The sequence below is a fragment of the Staurois parvus genome, unplaced genomic scaffold (assembly GCF_062004578.1).
Source record: "Staurois parvus isolate SC_StPar_1 unplaced genomic scaffold, SC_StPar_1.0 ptg000018l, whole genome shotgun sequence".
NCBI classification, from domain to species: domain Eukaryota; kingdom Metazoa; phylum Chordata; class Amphibia; order Anura; family Ranidae; genus Staurois; species Staurois parvus.
Window position 1 is genome coordinate 23,912,005 of NW_028317814.1, and position 23,507 is coordinate 23,935,511.

The 23,507-nt window shown below is 46.2% G+C and overlaps 1 protein-coding gene across 2 annotated transcripts; it reads right to left on the minus strand.

Moving 5' to 3' along the window:
• Nucleotides 1–883: 883 nt before the first annotated feature.
• Nucleotides 884–22,939, minus strand: MCRIP2 (MAPK regulated corepressor interacting protein 2). 2 transcript variants are annotated; one of them, XM_089683119.1, is made up of 5 exons: nt 22,792–22,939; nt 21,400–21,517; nt 11,229–11,350; nt 7,261–7,356; nt 884–4,949 (listed from the first exon to the last, which is right to left on the minus strand). In XM_089683119.1, exons 1-5 carry the CDS (start codon nt 22,841–22,843, stop codon nt 4,879–4,881), a joined length of 459 nt encoding a protein of 152 aa, XP_089539245.1. In that variant the 5' UTR covers nt 22,844–22,939; the 3' UTR covers nt 884–4,878. The 2 variants fall into 2 exon arrangements, with proteins under 2 accessions (XP_089539245.1, XP_089539240.1); XM_089683114.1 differs by having other exon boundaries at nt 11,229–11,353.
• Between the last annotated feature and the right edge of the window lie 568 nt (nt 22,940–23,507).

Here is a 23,507-nt window from a genome sequence, read left to right on the forward strand (position 1 = left end):
GATTGCCTCTCGGGGATCAGGAAGGAATTTTTTCCCCTGCTGGAGCAAATTGGATCATGCTTTGCTGGGTTTTTTGCCTTTTTCTGGATCAACTGTGGGTATAGGATTATAACTTTTTTTTTTTGGCTGAACTGGATGGACTTTTGTCTTTTTTTTCAGCCAGACTAACTATGTAACTATGTCTTTTAATCTCACAACTAAAAGGCTAGTGCTTAACCATTAGTAGCAGCAATTGATCACTAAACCGAGCTCTCTACAGAGTAAGCTACACAAGCTGCTTGTAGGCCATCCCCAGGTAAAGTAACAATCCTCCCTTGCAGTGGGGCTAATCCCATACTATAAGGGTTAAATGTTCATTTTTGTATAGGGGACGGTAAAAGCAATTTAAATCAATCCTCTGCTCAATTGGCAAGCAGTGCTTCACTATGCTCCAGCCGTGGGCTGTTTCTTGGCATCCTCATGTCTAATGCAAGGCTTTGGGCCCCAAATCAGTCTTGATGCTGTCAGAGAGCATCCAACCGCTGGAGTGCAGGGAAGAAGAGGCCATGGGGACCAGTCTTCCAGTGCAGAGGATCAGGCAAGCAAAACCGCTTTACCCAATCCCATGAACAAGCATTTAACCCTTGCAGGGGGCAGCCCCACTGCAAGGGATCATTTTTACCTTTCCCAGAGTTCAGCTTTAGGCAATCTGTAAGCAGCTTGTGTAGCTTACTCTGTATGGAGCCGTTTGCTCCATCTGTTTAGTGATCAATTGCTACTCCTAATGAATAATCACTAGTGATTTTATTAGTTTGGTTGAGCTGCTAAATATCTGTGTAGCTCAGGTGACTTCCAGCAAGTAAAATCTTATTATTTAAAAAAAAAAAAAAAATTCTAGAAAACATTCCAGACAAACTGACTTTATTTAGAAAAATAGACATTTCCCACTCTGTACAGATCCCGTGCATACAAAAAAAAGAAAAATCAAAAGAAGATGGAGGACGAGGAGGGAGGGAGAACATTCCTGGATGTGACACATTCACAGCTCATCACACAGACCTGGCATCATCACAATGCAGACAGAACCAGCACCATGCAGATCTATTCAATAATGATGTGCAGCAGCCCATCGTGACCATAAGTACTGCCTAATGTGACCCAATCACCTTTCCCACCATGTCTGCAGAGCAGGTAGCACAAGTTAAATCCCTTCAATTCTTTCGCTGTGTAGCCAGTGAGTCCCCAAACCTCCCACCCCAGTTCTAGAGTGCTCAGCTTTTCCTCTGATTCAAAGCTCTGCCATGGCTCCTGTTATTCATCCATCCAATGCAGGCACCTTAGCAGCCAGTAAAGGAGTTCCCTCAAAGGACTGGCACATGGTAGCACTTTAAAACTAGGCAGACCTTGTGGTACCCAAATTTGCAGGGACAGAGTTAGCAATGGTGGGCAAAGTGACAGGTTCACTCTTAGACTGACTACCGTCAACAGAAGCACCACTTTGTGCATCAATGAATAAGACCCATTGGGGGAGATTTTCTAAAACTGGTGCACACAGAATCTGGTGCAGGTGCGCATGGTAACCAATCAGCGTCTAGGTTTTAGGTTAGGTTCACAACTGTGCGGGTGGTGCCGCTGCGTATCCGCACAAAAATCCGTGCAACCACACCACCCGCACAGAAGAATGCGGACCCGCGGGCGGGTGCCATTATGTCTAATGGAACGCCGCCCGCACTGGAAATAGCAACTGTACTGGGAAGCGAGGTTCCAATGTGGGCTGCGTTTTCCGAAGTGCAGGGACGTCTTCCCTGCGTGTCCCGGGGCACGGGAGTCCATTCAAATGAATCGGCTCTCGTGCACATGCAAATCGCAGACCACAGTAACGCACATATGTGAACCAGGGCTTATTGTCAAAGTTTAACCTCTTGGCGCCGGCCAAACGCAAATGTGCGGCCTCCCGGCGTCTGGGCTTAGACGCTGAGTGGCCACACATTTGCGTTCTATTAAAAAACACATATGTGCTGAGAACGCGCGCCCAGCACACACGGTCGGTGCTCTTTCGATCAGGACCTTTCCCGATCATGTGACTGCCGTAACAGCGAATCACGACGGTTACATGACCCTAAAACTGCACACCGCCTCCTGGAACCCTTAAAGGGCCGGGAGGCGCTGGCTCCAAGGGGTTAATTGAACAAGCTGAAATGAGATGATTGGTTACTATGCACAGCTGCACCAGATTCTGTGTGCATCAGTGTTAGTAAATCTCCCCCTGTCCAATAAATTGGAATATAGTTACTTTTATATCCCCAATGCATCCTGTGCTTTAGGCACTGAATAGAACCTCGTGTATCTGCAACTTGCCCCTGCTGTAGTGTATTAAAGTACACCTGTCAAAAAGAGAAAAATGTAGGCTGTCATTGCGGACCTTTGTGTCAAACCCCTAAAAACAAGGCAGCATATGAATGTAAGAAACCCCTATAGGTATAAATTAAAGTGAAGACATCATCATGGCAGCCAGACCCTTGGGGGTTGGGGTTATTTACTAAAACTGCATGCTACAAAAGCTGGTGCAGCACTACAAAGTAACCAATCAGCTTCCAGGTTTAATTGAACAAGCTGATGTTAGAAGCCAATTGGCTACCATGCACAGCTGCACCAATTTTAGTAAATCTCCCCCTTTGCTTCTGTATAGGAAAACCTCAACAATGGCAGCTTACATGTATTCCTTTCATGAGAAGGTTTCCTGTAGGCTGGATTCACACCTACGCATATTTTCCCTGGTGTGTTTCAATTGAAATTAATGGAAAGGCATCAAAGCATGCATTGAGATCCACCTCGTATTGGAAGTCAACACACATTATGGGTATGCATAGTATTTTGGAGTTCAATGGGGGAAAAAAAAAAAAATTATCCTCAAGTAAATATAAGAATCCGGCCTCCTAGAGCCTATGAGAGCTGACACTGCTCACTTGTTTTCAAAGGTCTTCTTGATCTGGTCATTAAAACTTAGTAATCTATTGACCTGATACAAGTATGCAAGTCCAGGGCCCCCGCCATTCCCTGGCTGTAACTCAAGAGCATGTCCAGCCAAGACTTTTTTTTTTCCCCTAATTTTAGTGTTGGATAGTGTGGAAAAAAGATTAGAACTCCTGTTGGGGTGTTTACTGAAATCCAGGACTCTCTTACCCTAGGTCAGGGGTAGGCAACCTGAGAGCCACAGGACTACAAGTTCCATCATGCCTCTGCAAGTCATAGCTGTAACTGTCAGTTTTGTAATCTTTGCAATGCCTCATGGGAAATGTAGTTCCACAACAGCTAGAGAGCCACAGGTTGCCTACCCCTGCCCTAGGTTCACACCTTAGCGGTTTCCAGAAACGGATTACAGTCCATTTAAGATGATTGCCTATGGGACACATTCACATCTCCACCCGGTGCATTTTTTTTGGGAAAGGATCAGGGACTTTTTTAGAATGCAAACATTGTGTTTTTGGGTCTACAGACTTCAATGGGAACGCTTCAGAAAAGCATTTAGTACATTTTTTGCTACGTTTTTTCATTTTAAATCTGCCTAGCAACAAGAAAAAAAAAAATGCAACCTGCATAGGTGTGAACCTAGACTTGGAGAAATCTACCCTCATTTCCTGTCCCACTGAAAAAGTTTTACTGGAGAGGAAGTGAGGAAAAATCTGCAACACAGCTAGCAATAAAAAGTTCAGTGCAGGGGTTCTAGATTTCCATTTTTTTTTTTTTATATCTGTCTGTTGGAGGTTTTCCCTGACTTCTTGTCTAAGACAACAATTTTTGCCAGGCCAGGAAGGGAGTGGAAATCGCATTAGCAGAGTTCCAACTAGCAGTAAAACCTCAGCAGGGATTCAAATCCTTCTCCATGATAGGAATAATTTAGCTAGATCTCCATTTAAAAGAGGCCAACTCCACCTTTCTGGACTATGCTACATCTGTATTTCTTCCACACAGCAGTGGTCACTTTTGACATCTGTGCAGGCAACATACAGCTGTATTATACATTCACAGAGATCTATTAATGAACAAACTACAGGTCCCATTTGCCTCCAAGACAAACAGCCCTGTAGTTCGCACTGGAACATGAATGTAGTGATTGACACTTCCTCCAGCTCTCCACCTATCTATACCTCCATACGGAGCTAGAGGGAAAAAAAAAACAAAAACACCCCACAACAGCATGAGCCTGTATATTACACCCAAAATCCAGCAATGGCAGTTGCAATGCTTTGCAAAAAATGTTTAAAAAATAAAATGCGCATTTTAAATATATGCGCATTTATTATTTTTGTAAAAGGTGGACTTGGTCAAGCACAGGCGACTGACTGCCCTGGAACTTGCATCGTAAACAAGTCAGCTCCCATCCCTTCTATCCTGCCAGGTTTATCTACCCCTCTACTTGCTGTGTTAATAAAGCCAACTTTTTTTTTTTTTTATGCATTTTCTGTGCAAAAATACTCCCAACCAGCTTTCTAAGGCCTCTAGAACCCTTAGGAAGGTATCCACTACCTAGCCTCTTGGATGTTGCCCATAGCAGCCAATCAGACTCCTCCTTTCATGTTCAGACCTGCACTTGGAAAGCGTCTAATTGCTGTGGGTCACAAAGACATTTTCTTTTCTGACATTGTTCTAAAAAAGGCCCTTTGTGCTTTTTTTTTTTTTTTTCTTCTTTCAAGCAAGGTTGAGACTTCTAAATCCTTGTAAAAGGAACAGTTGTAGAGACAGCATCGAGTCTTCACGTCGTGGGTGTGTCCAGCTTTTAGGGCTCCACTATGGAAAAGCAGGCCGCAGTCTATAAATGGCTGTCATGTCACCGGGGGAGGCAGATGTGCATGTTCTCTCTCTTTAAATAAAAGGGAGATCAGTCTGGGTGTCTGTCCTTCAGGCACAGTTCTCAATGTTTGCCAGGAACCGTTCTGCCCACCACTCCTCCAGATCAATAGGGACAAAATCTGCAGAGAGATCATAAAAAAAAAAAAAAAAAAGAGGGAGGGGCATCAGTTATTTTTCTTGTTTCTAATGTAAATCCCAACACTGTGTGAAACCTGCTGGGAAGAGGTTTAAATCTTGTAATCATGGGGTGTGTGTTCCTAACAGTGTGTAATGGGTGCTGCTTTTTACTTTGCAGGCAGAAAAAAAACAAAAAAACTACACAGATCATTTCCACTGTACAGAGCCCTGTGTTGTTTGACAACACAGGGCTCTGGGCTGTGATTGGACACAGCCAATCAGCAGGTCCCAGCCATGAATCCTGCTGACCAAGAGCTGGAGGGTGGGCACACGTGCCCCTAACCCAGAAGAAAGCCGCGATGTACAGGTATGTTACGGTGCTTGTACCAGCTGCCCGTCCACAGTATATGTACTGCTGCAGGTCAGTATTAGAGTTAGTTCCAGGATACTAATGAAAGTCACTTGATGAACAAATGATCCATTACAGCACTGTAGCTGTGCTAAAATCAGAACATTCACGCAAAATTAGTTTATGAAAGGTCTCTATGCAGTTACTGTACCCATAGTACGAGCAGACCTCCTCACAGTTGGTGCAAGGGTACTTTCTGAAACCTGTGCAGTGTAACTTCCTTTTATTTTGTTTCCTGCATCACCAATCACATTCAGGCTTCTAAGGCAAGTCTGAATTTGATCAATGGGTGCGAGAAGTGCCTTTGTACCCCCAGTTCTGTGTGTGAGGGGCAGCGCGTAGGTGTTCCGGCATCACCAGCAGGCGTGTTCCAGGATCACAAAATTACAGACAAAGGATCGGGCTGGACTGATGCACTACAGCAATGTCTGGATGGATAATAAGGTGCAGCGCTAAAATATTAACACTTAAAAGGATAAACATATCAAATAAAGTGACAGTTTGTGCTAAAAGTGCTGGGTAAAAGGCTGATAACTTCAAACTTCAGTGATGTGCCAGATGTGTAGCAAAAATACGCACTCACCAGATGCGTATTTTAAATACACATGTGGACAATATAGCCAGAGGTCCCCTTCTCAGGATGGGATGGATGAGATAAGCAGTTTACGGATTCTCCTCCCTCTGGGTGGTATACAGACTTAAGGTGTCTCCTTGGTGGGCGCAAGTTGGATCCAGCCAGAGGCCTCCTTTATGGATGGATGCTTTACAGCCAATATAAATGGAGAATCTCCCTCCTCTGGATAAAATGGAATAATGCCACCTTAACGTCTGCCACTGACTCATTGGCGACGTCAATGTCTGGATGAACAGCTGAAGTTTTTGGGGGGTTTTTTCCCCAAAAAAATGCTTTATACAAAAGTATACCTTTAAAAAAAAAAAAAAAAAAAAAAAAAAGCGACCGTGGCTCCCAACTTCCCCAGCAAGGTATACTCATCCATCCACGATCCCTCACTGCATCTCCAACCCTGGGGCGGGGAAATCAGTTGCAGCCTTCACCCAGTTAGGCTTTGACACCATAGCTTTCCATTCCAGCAGATAGTGTGGATCAGTGATTATACCTCACTGCCAATGAGAAAGTGACAGTGTCTCTAGAACTCAAGGCAGGGATCGTATCAGAAGGGTACGTAGGTTTAGATCAAATGATTTTGCCATCTTGTGACAGCTGAAGCTACAGTATCACGCTAGGTTCACATCTGTGCGGGTGGTGCGCTGCAGATCTGTATGAAAATCCATGCAGCTGCACCACCTGCACAGAGAAATGTGGACCCGTGGGCGGGTGCCATTAGTTCTAATGGCACGCCACCCGCACTGGAAAACGCAACCGTACTGGGAACCAAAGTTTCCGTGTGGGCTACGTTTTACAAAGCAGTGCAGGGACTTCTACCCTGCGTGTCACGGGAGTCCACTCATATGAATGGGCTCCCGTGCCCATGCAAAACACGGCCACATATGTGAACCGGGGGTCAGTATTTGGTTTGGGATAGGCCATCTGGATGACCAGTTTGAATGAACACAGTATGCGATGAAGGACATCAAGCAAGTGTAATGACACACAGTAGCCAATCAAATTTCAAAAGGCTGCTGTAAGGTCAATTAACAGATTTTTTTTTTTTTTTTTGATTGGTTGCTGTAGGCAACAACACTCACCTGTGCACCGATTTATTGGATAGACCCACTAGTTAGTGTATTGAAACCCCCAGATTAGTTCAGGGTCAGTGCTTTCAATGGAGTGATGGGTTTAATGTCACACCAGAGAAGCCAACAAGACAGAAGTCATTCTGTACAGTCAGACGCCCTTCTCTAAAAAAAGTCATAAAAATGTATAAAGGATCGCATGGTCTTACTCTTAATAGAGGAATCTGTAGTCTGATCTTGATATTGTTGGGGTCCACATCCGTTTAGTTCTGGTTTCTCCAACTGATGCTGCACCTCCTGCCAGGCTGTGGATGACAAAATAGTAAAAAAGGATGGATATAGGAGCCCACTATAAACAACATGGACTGGTATAACCAGGAAAAAACAAAAAAAACACAACAACACGGACTTCCAAAGAATGTCAATGCAATGGCTGTTATGCTGGCTCTCTGACTTCAGTACTTTGCTCAGGGATTCAAAAATCAGCACTCTCTCTGCATTTTGTTTTCGGTCACTCTTCCAAATGTATATAGATCAGGAAGGTTAGCAAGGTACTAAAGCGAGCAGATTAGCCCAAGTCTTTTATGACCGTTTACTTAAAGTGGTTGTAAATCAGGGGTGCTCAGCCTTTTGAACAGTGAGGATCACTTAAGTGATTTGGTAACCAGTCACGAGCCACAATGAAATGGTTCAGAATAGAAAATTGAACATTTTCCTCCTGAAGATGCTGAATGCCGGCGGGAAAGAGAAGCTGGTTTTCAGCAGCTGCAGGAGGAAAATGGAGAGGATCAGTTCCTGTACATGCTCCCACCCCTCCTGTCCATGTGTAAAACAGAATGTGGCAGGGATGCTGCACGGGCCCCCTGGAAAATAGAGGAGGGGGGGGGTCTTGAGTCCCCTATAAGGCTGCTTTCACACTGAAGCACTCCGGTTTATCTACACCTGCAGCTTTCCTGCACTTTGTCATAGACTTCTATTATATTCTGCGGGTTTGGTGCACGAAAAGCAGACAAAAACTTCTGCATTCAGGAGTTTTGGTGCGCTTTCAGAAAGTGCACCAAACCCGCAGGATACAATAGTAGTGTGCTTCCTTGGTTTAAGGTCGAGGGCCACAGGCTGCGTTCCCCTGTTGTAAACCCTTACATATTCCTAGTGAAGCAAAGTGATAAAAAAAAAAAAAAAATCCTACTTACGTTGTACCCATTTATCTGCAGTATTCTCTTCTGTACAGACATTCAAAGTGCTGAATTTACAGCTGGTCTGAGACTTTATAAAGAAGGGGGTGGAGAGCTGAGGTCACACACTGCAGAGCTCGGTGAGAAGCTCTGAGAGCTGATTGGAGGGAAGGGAAAGGAAAGGAAGGGGAGGGAAAGGAAAGGAAGGGGAGGGAAAGGAAAGGAAGGGGAGGGAAAGGAAAGGAAGGGGAGGGAAAGGAAAGGAAAGGAAAGGAAAGGAAAGGAAAGGGAAAGGAAAGGAAAGGAAAGGGAAAGGAAAGGAAGGGGAGGGAAAGGAAAGGAAAGGAAAGGAAGGGGAGGGAAAGGAAAGGAAAGGAAAGGAAGGGGAGGGAAAGGAAAGGAAAGGAAAGGAAGGGGAGGGAAAGGAAAGGAAAGGAAGGGGAGGGAAAGGAAAGGAAAGGAAGGGGAGGGAAAGGAAGGGGAGGGAAAGGAAAGGAAGGGGAGGGAAAGGAAAGGAAGGGGAGGGAAAGGAAAGGAAGGGGAGGGAAAGGAAAGGAAGGGGAGGGAAAGGAAGCGAAGGAAAGGCACATGGCCCCCCCCCCCCCCCCCAGCCTCAGCTCTGTTCCTGTGAGCTGTGTGGAATCTGCTGGAGGTCCCTCCCCATCTCCATTTTTCTCTTGGTGTCAGGAAAACTGAGAATGGATTCATGCTGATGACAAGGAGGCAGCGGACAGAAATGACACTTCGTGCTCTGGATTGAGACACACTATAGAGGGGCATGCTTTGTTCACATGTCATGTCTGAGGTTTACAACCACTTTAAAGTCCACCTCTAGAAAACCCATCGTTCTTGTTCTTTGTGCCATTGCTTTTCCAGAGACAATGAAAGCTCGCAGCTATGTAAACAAGCCTTGGAGTTGGTCTGGCACAAGTTGCACAGGCTCTTCCAGACGTATTGTATAAACCCACACAGGTAACACATCCTGATGTAGAGGAACAAGACTGTCAACCCCTATGTGAAGGTTACAAAAGACAAGGTTCTGTAACCAGAGGCTCACGTAGGTGGATCATCTACAAGTGTATCTAAACCCAAGAGAAGAAAGTAATGTATTTCAGCTTACCAGTCCTGCATTAGCTCCCCCACTCACTTTTAATTTTCATTTGGTGACCAGGGGCAGACTGACCATTCAGGCACTGCCCAGGGACCTGGAGTGAGCAGGGGGCCCCAGGTGCCCTTCATAGGCTTTTTTGGGTGTGGGTGAGGACACAGGTGCCCCATGATCCCCTATTGCCCGGGGGCCCCATGAGTTGTCAGTCCGCCCCTGATTGTGAGCCAACCAGTAACACTCTGTCCTCGGAGGACAATGTTTACTCACTCTACTGTATTTATGGAGGAGCAGTTGCTGGCTCCTGATTTGGCCAACAAAATACCTCCCCCTCCCTTTAGAGCGGACCTTCACACTAGGCCTGCATTCTCACCTGAGCACAGCAATTTTCAGATCTGCTTCTTTGAGCATTTTTTGCAAATGTATGCAGGCGTTTTTAGAAGAGTATTACAGGTGCTTTACATGTGTATTCATTCTTCAAGCTTTTTTGTTATAGCCAATGGAAAATCACTAGGAAAATGATATCAGTTAATTATAGGCTACCCTAGGCTTAGTCCGCTGACCTAAAACCAGGGCTGTTTTTCAGTGGGAATGCAGTGGTCCATCAAGTCTGACCGTTTAACTTTTTTGTCTGAACCTCTCTCGCATGTGTGCTGTCTTGGGTGGTTTGCCTTGGTCCCTGGCCAGGATTACAGCTCCCTACTGGCTATAGCAGGGGTTGGCAACCTTAAAGAGCTGGAGATCTACCTGAACACCAGGGGAGAAGTCAAAGATCCCCAGGCCCAGCGTCACCTCCTCACACCTGATTTAAAACCTCTAATGGTCGTACTACCTCGTCACAATTACTTGCATAGCATGGCAATCATGGGTTGAACTCAAATAGTGAGGAGGCAACGTACTGCATCCTCACCACCTGTCAAACACACTTGGATCACTTTGCAGGGGATCAGCAGTGCCTGCTGCACTTATGAATGAGCTCTTGGTTGCATCCAGCAGCGGCACTCCCTTGTTTACTGTACAAGGTTGCAAGGCACTTGCAGAGTGGGGTCATTCACTTGAATGGGTCATGCTTGGCAGGTGCTACACCCAACCATGACAGGGCGCAGGAGCCGGCACTACAGAGGAGACATCGGCTTATGCGGCTCTTGCTCCCTACTACAGCTTTAACTTTACAGGTAGTCCCTCTGCATTGCACTCAGTTTGATGCTCTGGGATGGCGGGTCAGCAGGCCCAGACCGCGATCTACCAGTCACCTGGCCAAGATCTACTGGTTGATGACCCCCCCCAGGATACAGCAACACCACCTGCTGGTTGTCCACAACACCGGGACACTAGGTTGGAGATTTCTTCCCTTCCAGGGCGCTTTGAAGTCTCCAAACTACAGAGCCCCTTAGAAATACTAAAATTCAGAGAAAGATGCAAAAGCAGTTTTCTTCACTCAAAAAAAAAAAAAAAAAAATTATAATAAATCAATGCTCTGTAGTCCTGGACTCAGCAAATTGTGCAAACCCTGTGTCCTTTTCCTGACCATCTAGTGAGGGAGCCTCGCACTGTCAGACACTATACTAGTCCTGAGTAATGGATGCAGACAGTACTGACATCATTGCACTAGCATGACAGCCAAGCAACTAGCATTTTCAGAGGCAATGGAAGCTTGCATTTCCCTCCCATGACAGGTATCCTTTTAGAACATACTGTATACTCGGCAAGGTGTCAAACTAGGGGCAAGGGCTGGAATTACCCTTTAAGCCAGAGCCAATCTAAGGATTGGATTTCATGGTGCATTTTCCAGAATGGCTCAGAGCTTCTTTTCCTTCAGCTTAAGGTGCAGGATCGTTCACACATGGATTTATAGTAATACCAGCTTAAGTGGGGGGGGGGGAAAAACCACACTTACCCTGGCATACAAAACGCACGTTCTCCTCGTGTGCCGGTGTGTACACCTCCTCCTCTGCAGGGGGGCTGACAGACGGGGTGTGCTTGCCGTTCACCCGATTAAAGACCAGTTTGGGAGTACAACTGCTGTGGACAAGAAGAGAGAGAACATATTAAAGAAGATCTGTACAGTCTTAAAGATATAATCTCATTTTCAATATATGTATTTAAGATTTAAAGAGCAAATCCTGACAACTAACAGAAATGTAACCTACATGTTATTGTGCCTTTATGGCAGCTATAAAAACCTTTGCAGCAGAAGAGCCGTAGACAGTCTTCTCCATGATTTCTAATGGCAGAGCTGCTTAGATCTCCAAATATAACTGATCTACAAATCCGTCCTTGATTGGACAAGTGGACGGGCAGGTAAAATCCAAACCAGACTCAGATACATTTACGGTCTATGCTGATCTAGCCTGGTCATTGAGAGAGATAGGAGATGCTTGCATAGATTCCAAAATAAGAAGTTTAGTTTTCAACAATTTTTTAAAAATGAATAGTTATCTGTTGGTCAGGGGCGGACTGACCATTTGGGAACTCGGGCACTGCCCAAGGGCCCTGGGTCAGTAGGGGGCCCCATGCGATGCCCTGGTACCTTTTTCATAGGCTTTTTTGGGTGTGGGTGAGGACACAGGGGCCCCCCCCATGATCCCCTATTGCCCGGGGGCCCCATGAGTTGTCAGTCCGCCCCTGCTGTTGTGCCTCATTTAAAGTCCCAGGACTGGTTGTGTTGATTAGTCTTTGATTTATGGCATTTTTTGAGAGTAGTATTAATCTATAAAAAATAAAATGTATATATTAAATGTTTAATTCTATCAACTGTTTATACTTTAGTTCTTGAGAGTAGGTGCATTAATTTGGGAAAGGTTGGTAGGGGGCCCAGTGCATTACTTTGCCCATGACGCTATGAAGACGGCCCTGCTTCCAGTCTACATGCATTTACTCGAAAGATGGTTACAAGGCATTTCCTGGATGGGGAGTGATCCTGATGGTAAAACACGGCTGACTATGCATGTGCTGGATCTGCTTCCTGATGGCGACAATGTTGCACCATGCCTGTGCAAGGTCAACAAGCATGGCCACTTGTCGCCAACAAGCATGGCCACTTGTCGCCAACAAGCATGGCCACTTGTCGCCAACAAGCATGGCCACTTGTCGCCAACAAGCATGGCCACTTGTCGCCAACAAGCATGGCCACTTGTCGCCAACAAGCATGGCCACTTGTCGCCAACAAGCATGGCCACTTGTCGCCAACAAGCATGGCCACTTGTCGCCAACAAGCATGGCCACTTGTCGCCAACAAGCATGGCCACTTGTCGCCAACAAGCATGGCCACTTGTCGCCAACAAGCATGGCCACTTGTCGCCAACAAGCATGGCCACTTGTCGCCAACAAGCATGGCCACTTGTCGCCAACAAGCATGGCCACTTGTCGCCAACAAGCATGGCCACTTGTCGCCAACAAGCATGGCCACTTGTCGCCAACAAGCATGGCCACTTGTCGCCAACAAGCATGGCCACTTGTCGCCAACAAGCATGGCCACTTGTCGCCAACAAGCATGGCCACTTGTCGCCAACAAGCATGGCCACTTGTCGCCAACAAGCATGGCCACTTGTCGCCAACAAGCATGGCCACTTGTCGCCAACAAGCATGGCCACTTGTCGCCAACAAGCATGGCCACTTGTCGCCAACAAGCATGGCCACTTGTCGCCAACAAGCAAGAGTGTGACACAGTGAGGACACAATTTTGGAGACAGTTGTCACCTCATAACAGGAAGTACCTAAACAAGAACTTTTTGGCAGAATCACTAGGTGTCCTCACCTCCCCTTAGTGTGCTTCGTTTGACTTGCCTGGGGTTGTTGCAAATCTATTATATAGGAATCCTGCAGTCAGGAAGTATGGAGGCTGCCAGTGCCGACGGCTTTTTGGAGCATACTAGTTCCCTGGTTGCCAATGTGATATCATGGCTTCAAGTTGCAGATCTAAGGTGGACTTCAAATCAACTTTCCCCATTTTGTCTGCTTGTTTCAGATCATGGTCTAGTTGAAGATATTAATGACAATAACAACTGGACAAGTAGCCTTTTCAGAAGTAGGTCAGCAATAGCAATCTTCACATTTGTCTCAGTACATGTTAACTATACAGATCAGGCATTGTGCCACATAAATTACATGAAGCTTTACACATTAAGGCCTTGAATGGAAGATCAAAGCAGACTTCAAGGATACCCTTGATTTAGTGTTCAGAAGAATATCTCATCTGTTGGCCAAATTTGATTTTCAGAGCAGAACAAATATTGTGCAAACCTACATTAACCAGCCTGGTCTTCAGAACTCTTTGGTCCACAGTGATAAAATTTCCCCAGTTTTTAGGTCCGTAGTGGTACGATCTATTGGCGCACCGAAATGAAAATTCTGGTGCTAAAACTGAAAACTCAAAATGCACTTGGACGGGACGGACACACACACGGACACGGACACACACGGACACACTTTTTATTATACTTTGATTTAAAAAAATACCCCAATTCTTTTGTAAAATATGAAAGAGGATGTTACGGCGAGTAAATAGATAACCCAACATGTCACGCTTTAAAATTGCACGCGCTCGTGGAATGGCATAAAACTTCGGTACTTCAAATTCTCCATGGGTGATGCTTTAATAATTTCTACAGTTTAGCAGTGTAATGTTACAGAGGACGTCTAGTGTGAGAATTATTGCTCTTGCTCTGACGTTCATGGCGAGACCTCACGTGTGGTTTAAACACCACTTACATATGTGGGCGTGGTCTACATATGTGTTCATTACTACCTGTAAGCACGGTGAGACGGGCACTTTATAAAAAATTTTCTCCAGTCCTCCAAGGGCATAGAGATGAGTGGAGGCCATCTAACCTTCACTCATCTGTATGCCCAGCGCTGGGATCGTTCGCTGGTTTCTCAGGTAAGGCTAAGAACTACCGAGCAGCGACAAGGGGCGACAGTGGCTTGTTTTTTGTTTTTTTTTGGCACCTGTATCGGTGCTTTTTTTCCATATCGGTCGAAAGGAGTGTTTTCGGCGAAACATTTCAGCCACTGAAATTTCGGTGCATCCCTAGAATGATCTCCTTCTGGAAGAAGATTCATGTGGTACGATTAGGCCTCATTCACATGGGCGTACATAAGCATACACCTGCGCAAAGGGCTGTGTTTACCCGCAAGGGAAGCGCAGGAGTTCCATGCCTCCGCGAGTAGGCAGTCCTCTTCATGTCGAAGAGGCCACTGCACCCAATCTGACATCCATGTGAGTGCAGGTCCTCAAAATTCACTGTATGTTCAGAGACATGCACACACTTGAACCCATGTGAATGTCAAATTGAGAGCAGTAGCTGTGTCCCTGCAGCCATAGCATCCTAATGCAGCCAAACAGCCCTTCGCGCAGGTGTACGCTTAGGTATCCCCGTGTGAATGAGGCCTCATACAATGACATGTACACTTCATGTCAGGACACTTGGTCCAAAAGCCCTACTCCATAAGAGTTTCCATACACTGCACTGATGGCAAACTTGCCTGAAGCAGCTGTATGCAGTTTGGAATGGATTGCTCTAGAACAGGGGTCTGCAACCTTTAAGACATAAAGAGCCACTTGGACCCGTTTCCGAGAGGGAAAAAAAGACTGGGAGCCGAAAAACCATTGCAACATTTAAAACAAATCCGACACTGCATATATTGCAAAAAGCGCTCTGGTCATGAAGGGGGTTTAAGGGCCCAGTAAGCATAGGGTTAATCAGGGCCACAGTGTATCGTCATAATCACAATCATAGCCTTAGGTCAGTGGTGGGCAACCTTTTTTTTCAACTGAGCCAAATCTCGCCAAAACCACGATTGAAATTTATTTTGAGAGAAACATTTTTAAAACTGAAAATACATCCTCCATAGAGCAATTCATCCCCCATAGAGCAATTCATCCCCCATAGAGCAATTCATCCCCCATATTGTGTCAATTCACTTACCTTTGCTCCGCGCGTTCCTCTCGCTGGGTTCCCGCGCCGTTCTGGTCTTCAGGGCGGACTGTGAGGAGAGGAGTTCGTCATGCTGCCCCGCCTACATCCGGGCTGCCCCGCCTACATCCTGACAGCCAATGTTTGCCAGCGGGCGCCCGGCACACAGAAGAGCTGCATTAAAAGAGCCGCGGCTTGCCGACCCTATTGCCTGTCACCTGGTGGGCAGTGTGCTCCGGAGCCGCAGGAAAGGTGAAAAAGAGCCGCATGCGGCTCCGGAGCCACGGGTTGCCGACACCCGATCTAGAATATAAAAAAAAAAAAAAAGTAAAAAAATATAAAATTGTCATACAGTAGTAGAATTTATTTGAAGATATTCATTTTGAGAACTTGGGGTCAAAAATTGACATTGTGTGCAGTGGTGATGAGAACATTTGAAGGAGCAAGGAAGACAAATTTTCATAAAACAAGTTTCTAAAACAAAGAAATTTCAAACCATTCACTCCTAAAATAGACTATTAAAAAAAAGGGCAAAAAACTATTTTGGGGAAAAAAAAAAAAAAAAAAAAATTAAAATTTTGCAATCAAACAGGACTTGTTTCAAACACTGTGATGAATTCTCTATTAATGCAGACCACCATGATGTCCTAGGCGGATGGAGATGGGAGTAGAAGCCTATAGCATCCAACATCCTGCTGCCATTTTTATAGTTTAGAAAGTGAAAGGAAGCATTGGATTAGCTGCACTGGCCAACACCTCCACCGTACCTTCTGCTGCAGGCATTATACACGCTTTACCCATAATCACCAACTAAGAAGGGAAGCAGAGATACAGTAGAAGGTCAGAGGGCACTACAGGCAGCCTTCGTCATCTCACTCTACTGGTTTACTTCCAATCTAATCTACAGCAGTGTAAACTACATAGACACACAGCACAATTGGATTACATGACCCACCAATGGTAATGGAACATATAAAAAAAATAAATAAATCTTAGATGGTAAGCGCTACCGAGCAGGGCCCTACGTTTCCTCTTTTACCAAATTGTATTGTAATGAATGTCTACCTTAATTTCGTGAAGCACTGCGCAAACTGTTGGCGCTATATAATTCCTATAATAAAAATTTAAAAAAAGAAATAATAATTATTAATAAAAAGAAATAATAATAATAATTAAATGAGTTGACTCTCCATCTCATCATAGGACGATTGATTCCCCCTTCAACAAAACACACAGAATTCAATTGTTCTCCCCCGTTTTTTGTTATAGATTTGTCCTGGAACACCTCATATGAAGAGATGGAGAGTCAACTCATTCAGTCACTGTTTTTATATGGGTTTAATTATTTTAAATAATATTATTATTGTAGTAATATAATTATTTATATTTTTTAATAATTATTATATTTTTTTAAATTTTTATTATAGGATTTATATAGTGCCAACAGTTTGCGCAGCGCTTTATGCAATGAAGGTAGACATTCATTACAATTTGATAAAAGAGGGGAAAAAAAAAAAAAAAAAAAAAAAAAAAAAAAAAAAAAAACACAAAACACCACGGACGAAGACTTTGATTCCCCCTTCAACAAACACACAGAATTCACAGTCTTCGTCCGTTTTTTTTTTTCCTCTTTTACCAAATTGTATTGTAATGAAGGTCTACCTTCATTGCATAAAGCGCTGCGCAAACTGTTGGCACTATATAAATCCTATAATAAAAATTATATACCGTATTTTTCGCTCCATAAGACGCACCTAGGTTTTAGAGGAGAAAAACAAGGAAAAAAAAAAATATTCTGAACCAATGGACTGCGGACGCAGTGCAGGGGATGACCAGAGACTGCGCACGCAGTGCAGGGGATGACAAGGAGACTGCGGACCTTTGGGGAGGGAGGGGGAGTGGGTACCTGAATTTGACAGGTACCCGCTCCCACGAAAATTGTCCTCCCTTTAGTGTGGGAACCTGGCTGTGACAGCTGGGTGCCCACTGCGCATGCGCAAGAAGCGCTGCGCTTTGTGAACGGCCTGGCGTCTTCTGGGAAACAACAGGTCCCAGAATACGCCGGGCCAGTCACAAAGCGCAGCGCCTCTCGCGCATGCGCAGTGGGCACCCGGCTGTCACAGCCAGGTTCCCACACTAAAAATGCTGGCGCGGGAAGACTAAGGTAAGGTCCTGCTGCAGAGAAGAGCTGAGCGGCCGGCCCGGTATTCTGACACTGTCAGCGGCGGAAATACTGGACCGGCCGCTCTATATTCGCTCCATAAGACGCACTGACATTTTCCCCCCTTTTTTGGGGGAAAAAAAAAAAGTGCGTCTTATGGAGCGAAAAATACAGTACATTTTTAATAAATTATATTACTACTACAATAATATTATTTATTTTAAATAATTAAACCCATATAAAACAGTGACTGGATGAGCTGACTCTCCATCTCATTATTATTATTGCAGAGGATTTATATAGCGCCAACAGTTTGCTCAGCACTTTACAATATATGGGAGGTGTTCCAGGACTACAAATCTATGGGCAGCACAGTGGCTAAATGGTTAGCATTTCCACCTGGCAGTACTAGGGTCAGTGGTTCGAATCCCAGCCACGGCACCACCTGCCTGGAGTTTGCACGTTCTCCCTGTGCCTGCGTGGGTTTCCTCCGGGTACTCTGGTTTCCTCCCACACTCCAAAGACATGCTGGTAGGTTAATTGGATCCTGTCTAAATTGTCCCTTGTATATGAATATGAGTTAGGGACCTTAGATTGTACACCCCTTGAGGGTTAGGGACTGATGTGAATGTACAATATATATGTAAAGTGCTGTGTAAATTGACAGTGCTGTATAAGTACCTGTAATAAATAAACAAAACGAAAAAAGAAGGGGGGGGGGAGAACAATTGAATTCTGTGTGTTTGTTGAAGGGGGAATCAAAGTCTCCGTCATTTTTTGTTTTTTTACCCCCCCCCCATTTAATGCTGTGTGGAATGTCATGGTCCATCTAAGCATAAAAAAACTGGGATGTTAAACACTAACTTTCATGGCCAGTTTAACACAGGAACTACGTCTTCCTGATCAAAGGAGGTCGGAGGGTCATTTGGCAGGGGCAAGGTCTACTCAAAGGCACATAGGCTGTAGTGTCGTACAAACTGGCCCAAGCTAGAATTTTCAATACTACAAGTAGCAAAGGCTGCAAGATCTGCTACACCATCAGTCTTCTATCATAAAGCAGGATTTCCATTTTCTGAACCCACACCCAAGAGAAGGCTGGTCCCCACCACGACATGCTGCACCGCATGCATTTTCATGCACTGCGTTAAGCAGCCAGTTTAAAAATGGATAGGCTGCAATGTAGCCCGTAATCTTCCACTGCTGCAGGGGTTAATACAGCTACGAAACTCATCAAGAGAGCTCAGCTATGCCTGCCCTTTCCTGCCAGATCCACCATTTATAGAAGCAGTACTGACCTCCTGCTCTCTGGCTCCATTGTCTCCTCCTCCCATGCTCATCTCCAGGACTTCTTCAGAGCTTCCCCCATCCTCTGGAACTCTCTAGCCCAATTGATCAGACTATCGCCTACTCTGCAAACCTAACCTGCCCTCAGCTAATAATGGAATTTTCTACTCTTCTAACCAGTCCATCCCCCACAGTTACTACCTTTTGTACCACCAGCCCCTCCCTCCTAGATTGTAAGCTCCAAGGATCAGAGCCCTCCTATCCCTCTTGTATTGAACTGTATTGTCTCCCGTTATATTGTAAAGCGCTGAGCAAACTGTTGGCGATATATAAATCCTGTATAATAATAATAATATATAAATTCTGTATAATAATAATAATAATAATAATAAATATATAAATCCTGCATAATAATAATAATAATAATAAATATATAAATCCTGCATAATAATAATAATAATAATAAAAATATATAAATCCTGCATAATAATAATAATAAAAATATATAAATCCTGCATAATAATAATACTACAACTCCTATGAATGACACCGGATCTCTGAATGGAGGGGGTGGATAACTGATAGCTCCACCCCCACCCCCTGCATCCAGAGATCCATTCATTACTGCAACATGCTGGTGTGAAGGAATCCTAAGAGAAAAGTTGTGCTGAGGGAGATACTGGGGCTACTACTGGCCTCCTAGCAATACTGATCGCCTGGCTGTCTCTGGCTTCAATACATTTAAAGTCACTGACTTGGAACAAGCATGCAGATTAGGAAGTCAGATCTGCATACTTCTGTAGGTGGGACGGTTGCAAAGCCACTGGATGAGGATGACAGCCAAGCAGCTAGCAATATTTAAAGCACGGGTGTCAAACTGGTAGCCCTATAGCTGTTGCCAAACTACAAGTCCCATGAGGCATTGCAAGATTGACAGTTACAAGCATGACTCCCAAAGGTAGAGGCATGATGGGACTTGTAGTTTTGCAACAGCTGGAGGGCCCCCAGTTTGACGCCCCTGATTTAAAGGCAAAGGTCAGTAACAGAAGGCGATACTAAAAAAAAAAACCTCACTGCAATGCAAGTGTGCTGCATTTTTCTGCGGTTTCTGATTATGCTTTGTGAAGTGACAGGTCCCTGGAAGGGTCAAACTAGACATTTTTTTTTTATCCCTTTATTTAGTTACATTGCATTCCACTTACATTCATGTGTGTTGCTTTAAAATGCAGACAGGTTGCAATTTAATGCGAAACACAAGTTAAAAAAAAACAAAAAAAAAAAAACACTGCAGTGTGAACAAGGCACACAACACTATTTCTATGTGCCCTTGCGGTGACCCGCGGGGATCCTGTGCAGAAAAAACAAAAAGCAGCTCACTGCATGTGGTGTGAACGAGCCCCGACTTATCTGGAGAAAGAAGAGCCGAGCAGAAATATTTCATATTGACCTGAAATGATCCCCGAAGCCCATGTGCTCTATTCATACAGCGCCAACAATTGTCACATCAGTCCCTGCCCTTAGGAGCTTACACTCTAAAGTCGCTATCTCACGCACATGCTAGGGCCAGTATGGACAGGGGCCAATACACCTACCAGCAAGTCTTTGGAGTGTGGAAGGAAACCCACACAAGTACAGAGTGAATATGCAAACCCCATGCAGACAAGTGCTGAGTGGGATTTGCACTCAGGACCCCAGGGGCAAATACACCTACCAGCATGCCTTTGGATCGTGGGAGGAAACCAACACAAGAACAGGAAACTCCATGCAGATAGCATCCTGATTGAGGTTTACACTCAGGACCCCAGGGGCAAAAATCTACTAGCATGCCTTTGGATTGTAGGAGGAAACCGGAGTACCCGAAGTGCAAATCCCAGTCAGGACCCCAGGGGCAAAAACCTACTAGCATGCCTTTGGATCGTGGGAAGAAACCCACACAAGTACAGGAAGAACATGCAAACTCCATGCAGATAGCATCCTGATTGGGGTTTACACTAAAGACCCCAGGGGCAAAAAAAACTACTAGCATGCCTTTGGACTGTGGGAGACAACCCACACAAGCACAGAGAGAACATGCAAACCCCATGCAGACAAATGCTGAGTTGGATTTGCACTCAGGACCCCAGGGGCAAGTAAACCTACCAGCGTTCCTTTGGATCGTGGGAGGAAACACACAAGCACAGAGAACAAGCAAACTCCATGCAAGTAGTTCTCTGACGGAGATTTGAACCATGGACACCAGTGCTGTAAGGTAGAAGTGCTCTGATTGGATGCCAATGATTAGTTACACTTTATACTAAATACGATTCATTGGCTTCTATACTTTAATTGAGTAAAAGAAATCCAATCAGAGGTGGTATAATGCGGATCCACATGCAGGGTGTCATCTGCGCAGTGCGGTCAGTTACACAAGGGCGAACACTGAATTTTGGCTCTGCTGCCAAGCGGACATGTGACTCCAACGCGGAAGGGCAATGAAGGGTTAACAGGCTCCAGCCTCCGTCTCCCCTCCCCCTCCTTTTGCTTGGCCACACCCCTCCCTCCACATGTGACAGGGACAGTGTGCACATGGTAACCTCTATACAAGGTCACGCAGCGGCATTGCCTTTCACCCCAGTCATGGATCCTGCCATGGAAAGTCAGTGCACCCCATCCCCCACCTCCCTGTGTTCCCCCAAACCCCCAGCAGATATGTCCCCGCCTGCACCGACCTTGGAAGGGGGTCCCAGCCGTTGGAGGAAGAAGACGACGACGAAGAAGAAGTGTTGATCAGCGGCTGCTGCTTGATTTTCAGCTCCTGCAACTTGGTGTCAACCTGCTGCTTGGGACCTGCAAGGAGAAGCACACACTGATCAGGACTGGCAGCGCCCGGCCCCCCATACACACAGATGAGGACTGGCAGCGCCCGACCCCCCATACACACTGAGATCAGGATTGGCAGCGCCCAGCCCCCCCACACACACAGAGATCAGGATTGGCAACGCCCGGCCCCCCACACACACAGATGAGGACTGGCAGCGCCCGACCCCCCCATACACACTGAGATCAGGATTGGCAGCGCCCAGCCCCCCTACACACACTGAGATCAGGATTGGCAGCGCCCAGCCCCCCTACACACACACAGAGATCAGGATTGGCAGCGCCCGGCCCCCCACCACACACACAGAGAGATCAGGATTGGCAGCGCCCGGCCCCCATACACACACAGGTCAGGATTGGCAGCGCCCGGCCCCCATACACACACAGGTCAGGATTGGCAGCGCCCGGCCCCCATACACACGCACAGGTCAGGATTGGCAGCGCCCGGCCCCCATACACACACGCACAGGTCAGGATTGGCAGCCCCCAGCCCCCATACACACACGCACAGGTCAGGATTGGCAGCCCCCAGCCCCCATACACACACGCACAGGTCAGGATTGGCAGCGCCCAGCCCCCATACACACACGCACAGGTCAGGATTGGCAGCGCCCATCCCCCTATATATATATACATATACACACACACACACACGTCAGGATTGGCAGCGCCCCAGTCCCACATAGGTCAGGATTGGCAGCGCCCTGGTCCCACACAGGTCAGGATTGGCAGCGCCCTGGTCCCACACAGGTCAGGATTGGCAGCGCCCAGGTCCCCCCCCATATACACACACACAGGTCAGGACTGGCAGCGCCCCGGCCCCCCCATACAGGTCAGGATTGGCAGCGCCCTGGCCCCCACACAGGTCAGGACTGGCAGCGCCCCGGCCCCATACATGTATGATGTGTGCACACATGATGGCTACAGTACACATGTGATGTACATCTGACGGCTGTCCCTGGCACCCCCCGGCCCGGGTAGTGTCCTTGTACAATAAAAGTCATCCCTTCCCCAATACTGGGGGCTATCTATGGTAATACTGACCAATCAGAGGCCAGGAGAAGGCAGGCCGGGGTGGCAGCCCCCCCAGGACAGGGGTCACACAGGCTCAGCCATGGAAATGATATTATCCATCAGAAAACTAATACAAGAACAGGACTTCATAGAGCCGAGGACACCCATGACACCTTCCTATGTGGAGGTCCCCTGGCTGCAGAGGGCAGCACACAGACCCCCCATCTCACCTGTTCTCCTCTGGGTGGTCAGCTTGCTGGGTCCTCTGGTGATGGTGTACATGACGTGTAGGGGGAGGGGGTCGGATGAGCTGCCCCCGGGTACCTGCAGGACGATCAGCAGACACACTCTGACTTTTCACTGCTGCAGCTGCTGCTTTAAGAAGGCATGTGCCTGAGGACACGCCCCCTCCGGGGATCTTAAAGGGACCGCCGCACCGCTGGGCTCCTCTAGACGATTATGCAACAGCAGGGCGCCTGGCTGCAACACAGGAGGAGAGGTGGGCGTGTCCAGGACTACAATTCCCAGCATGCTCCGCTAGGACAGCAACAGGTGGCATGCCACTGCTTGTAGAACTACATGTCCCAGCATGCCCTGTGTAACAATAGAGGCAAATATTTAACCCACAAAAAAAAATGGTGGCATTAATTTGGATTATCCATCAGAAGCATTGCACGTTCCGTCCAATCAGTGCCATCGATATCTGAATTTGATCATCAGATCGATTTTGTAGACTCACCATACATGATACAATCCGATTGTACAACCTTCTGAAAGCTGGCCAAACATGATGCAATCTGCATGTTCACAAGCTGGCCATACATGATACAATCTGATTGTATAACCTTAAAGCTGGCCATACATGATGCAATCTGATTGGACATTCTCCCTAAATTATAGAATTATAGATCTGGGTCTCCAAACTTTCTAAACATAACCCCGGTGT

Bases quoted from the DNA above. Each gene is read 5' to 3' on its own strand.
- MCRIP2 (XM_089683114.1), bottom strand. From the start codon at position 22,843: ATGTACACCATCACCAGAGGACCCAGCAAGCTGACCACCCAGAGGAGA. The intron at 11,354-21,399 runs GTCGGTGCAGGC...TCTTGTCCACAG, and splicing joins GGCTGGGACCCCCTTCCAAG to CAGTTGTACTCCCAAACTGG. The intron at 4,950-7,260 runs GTAAGACCATGC...ATCTCTCTGCAG, and splicing joins TACAGATTCCTCTATTAAGA to ATTTTGTCCCTATTGATCTG.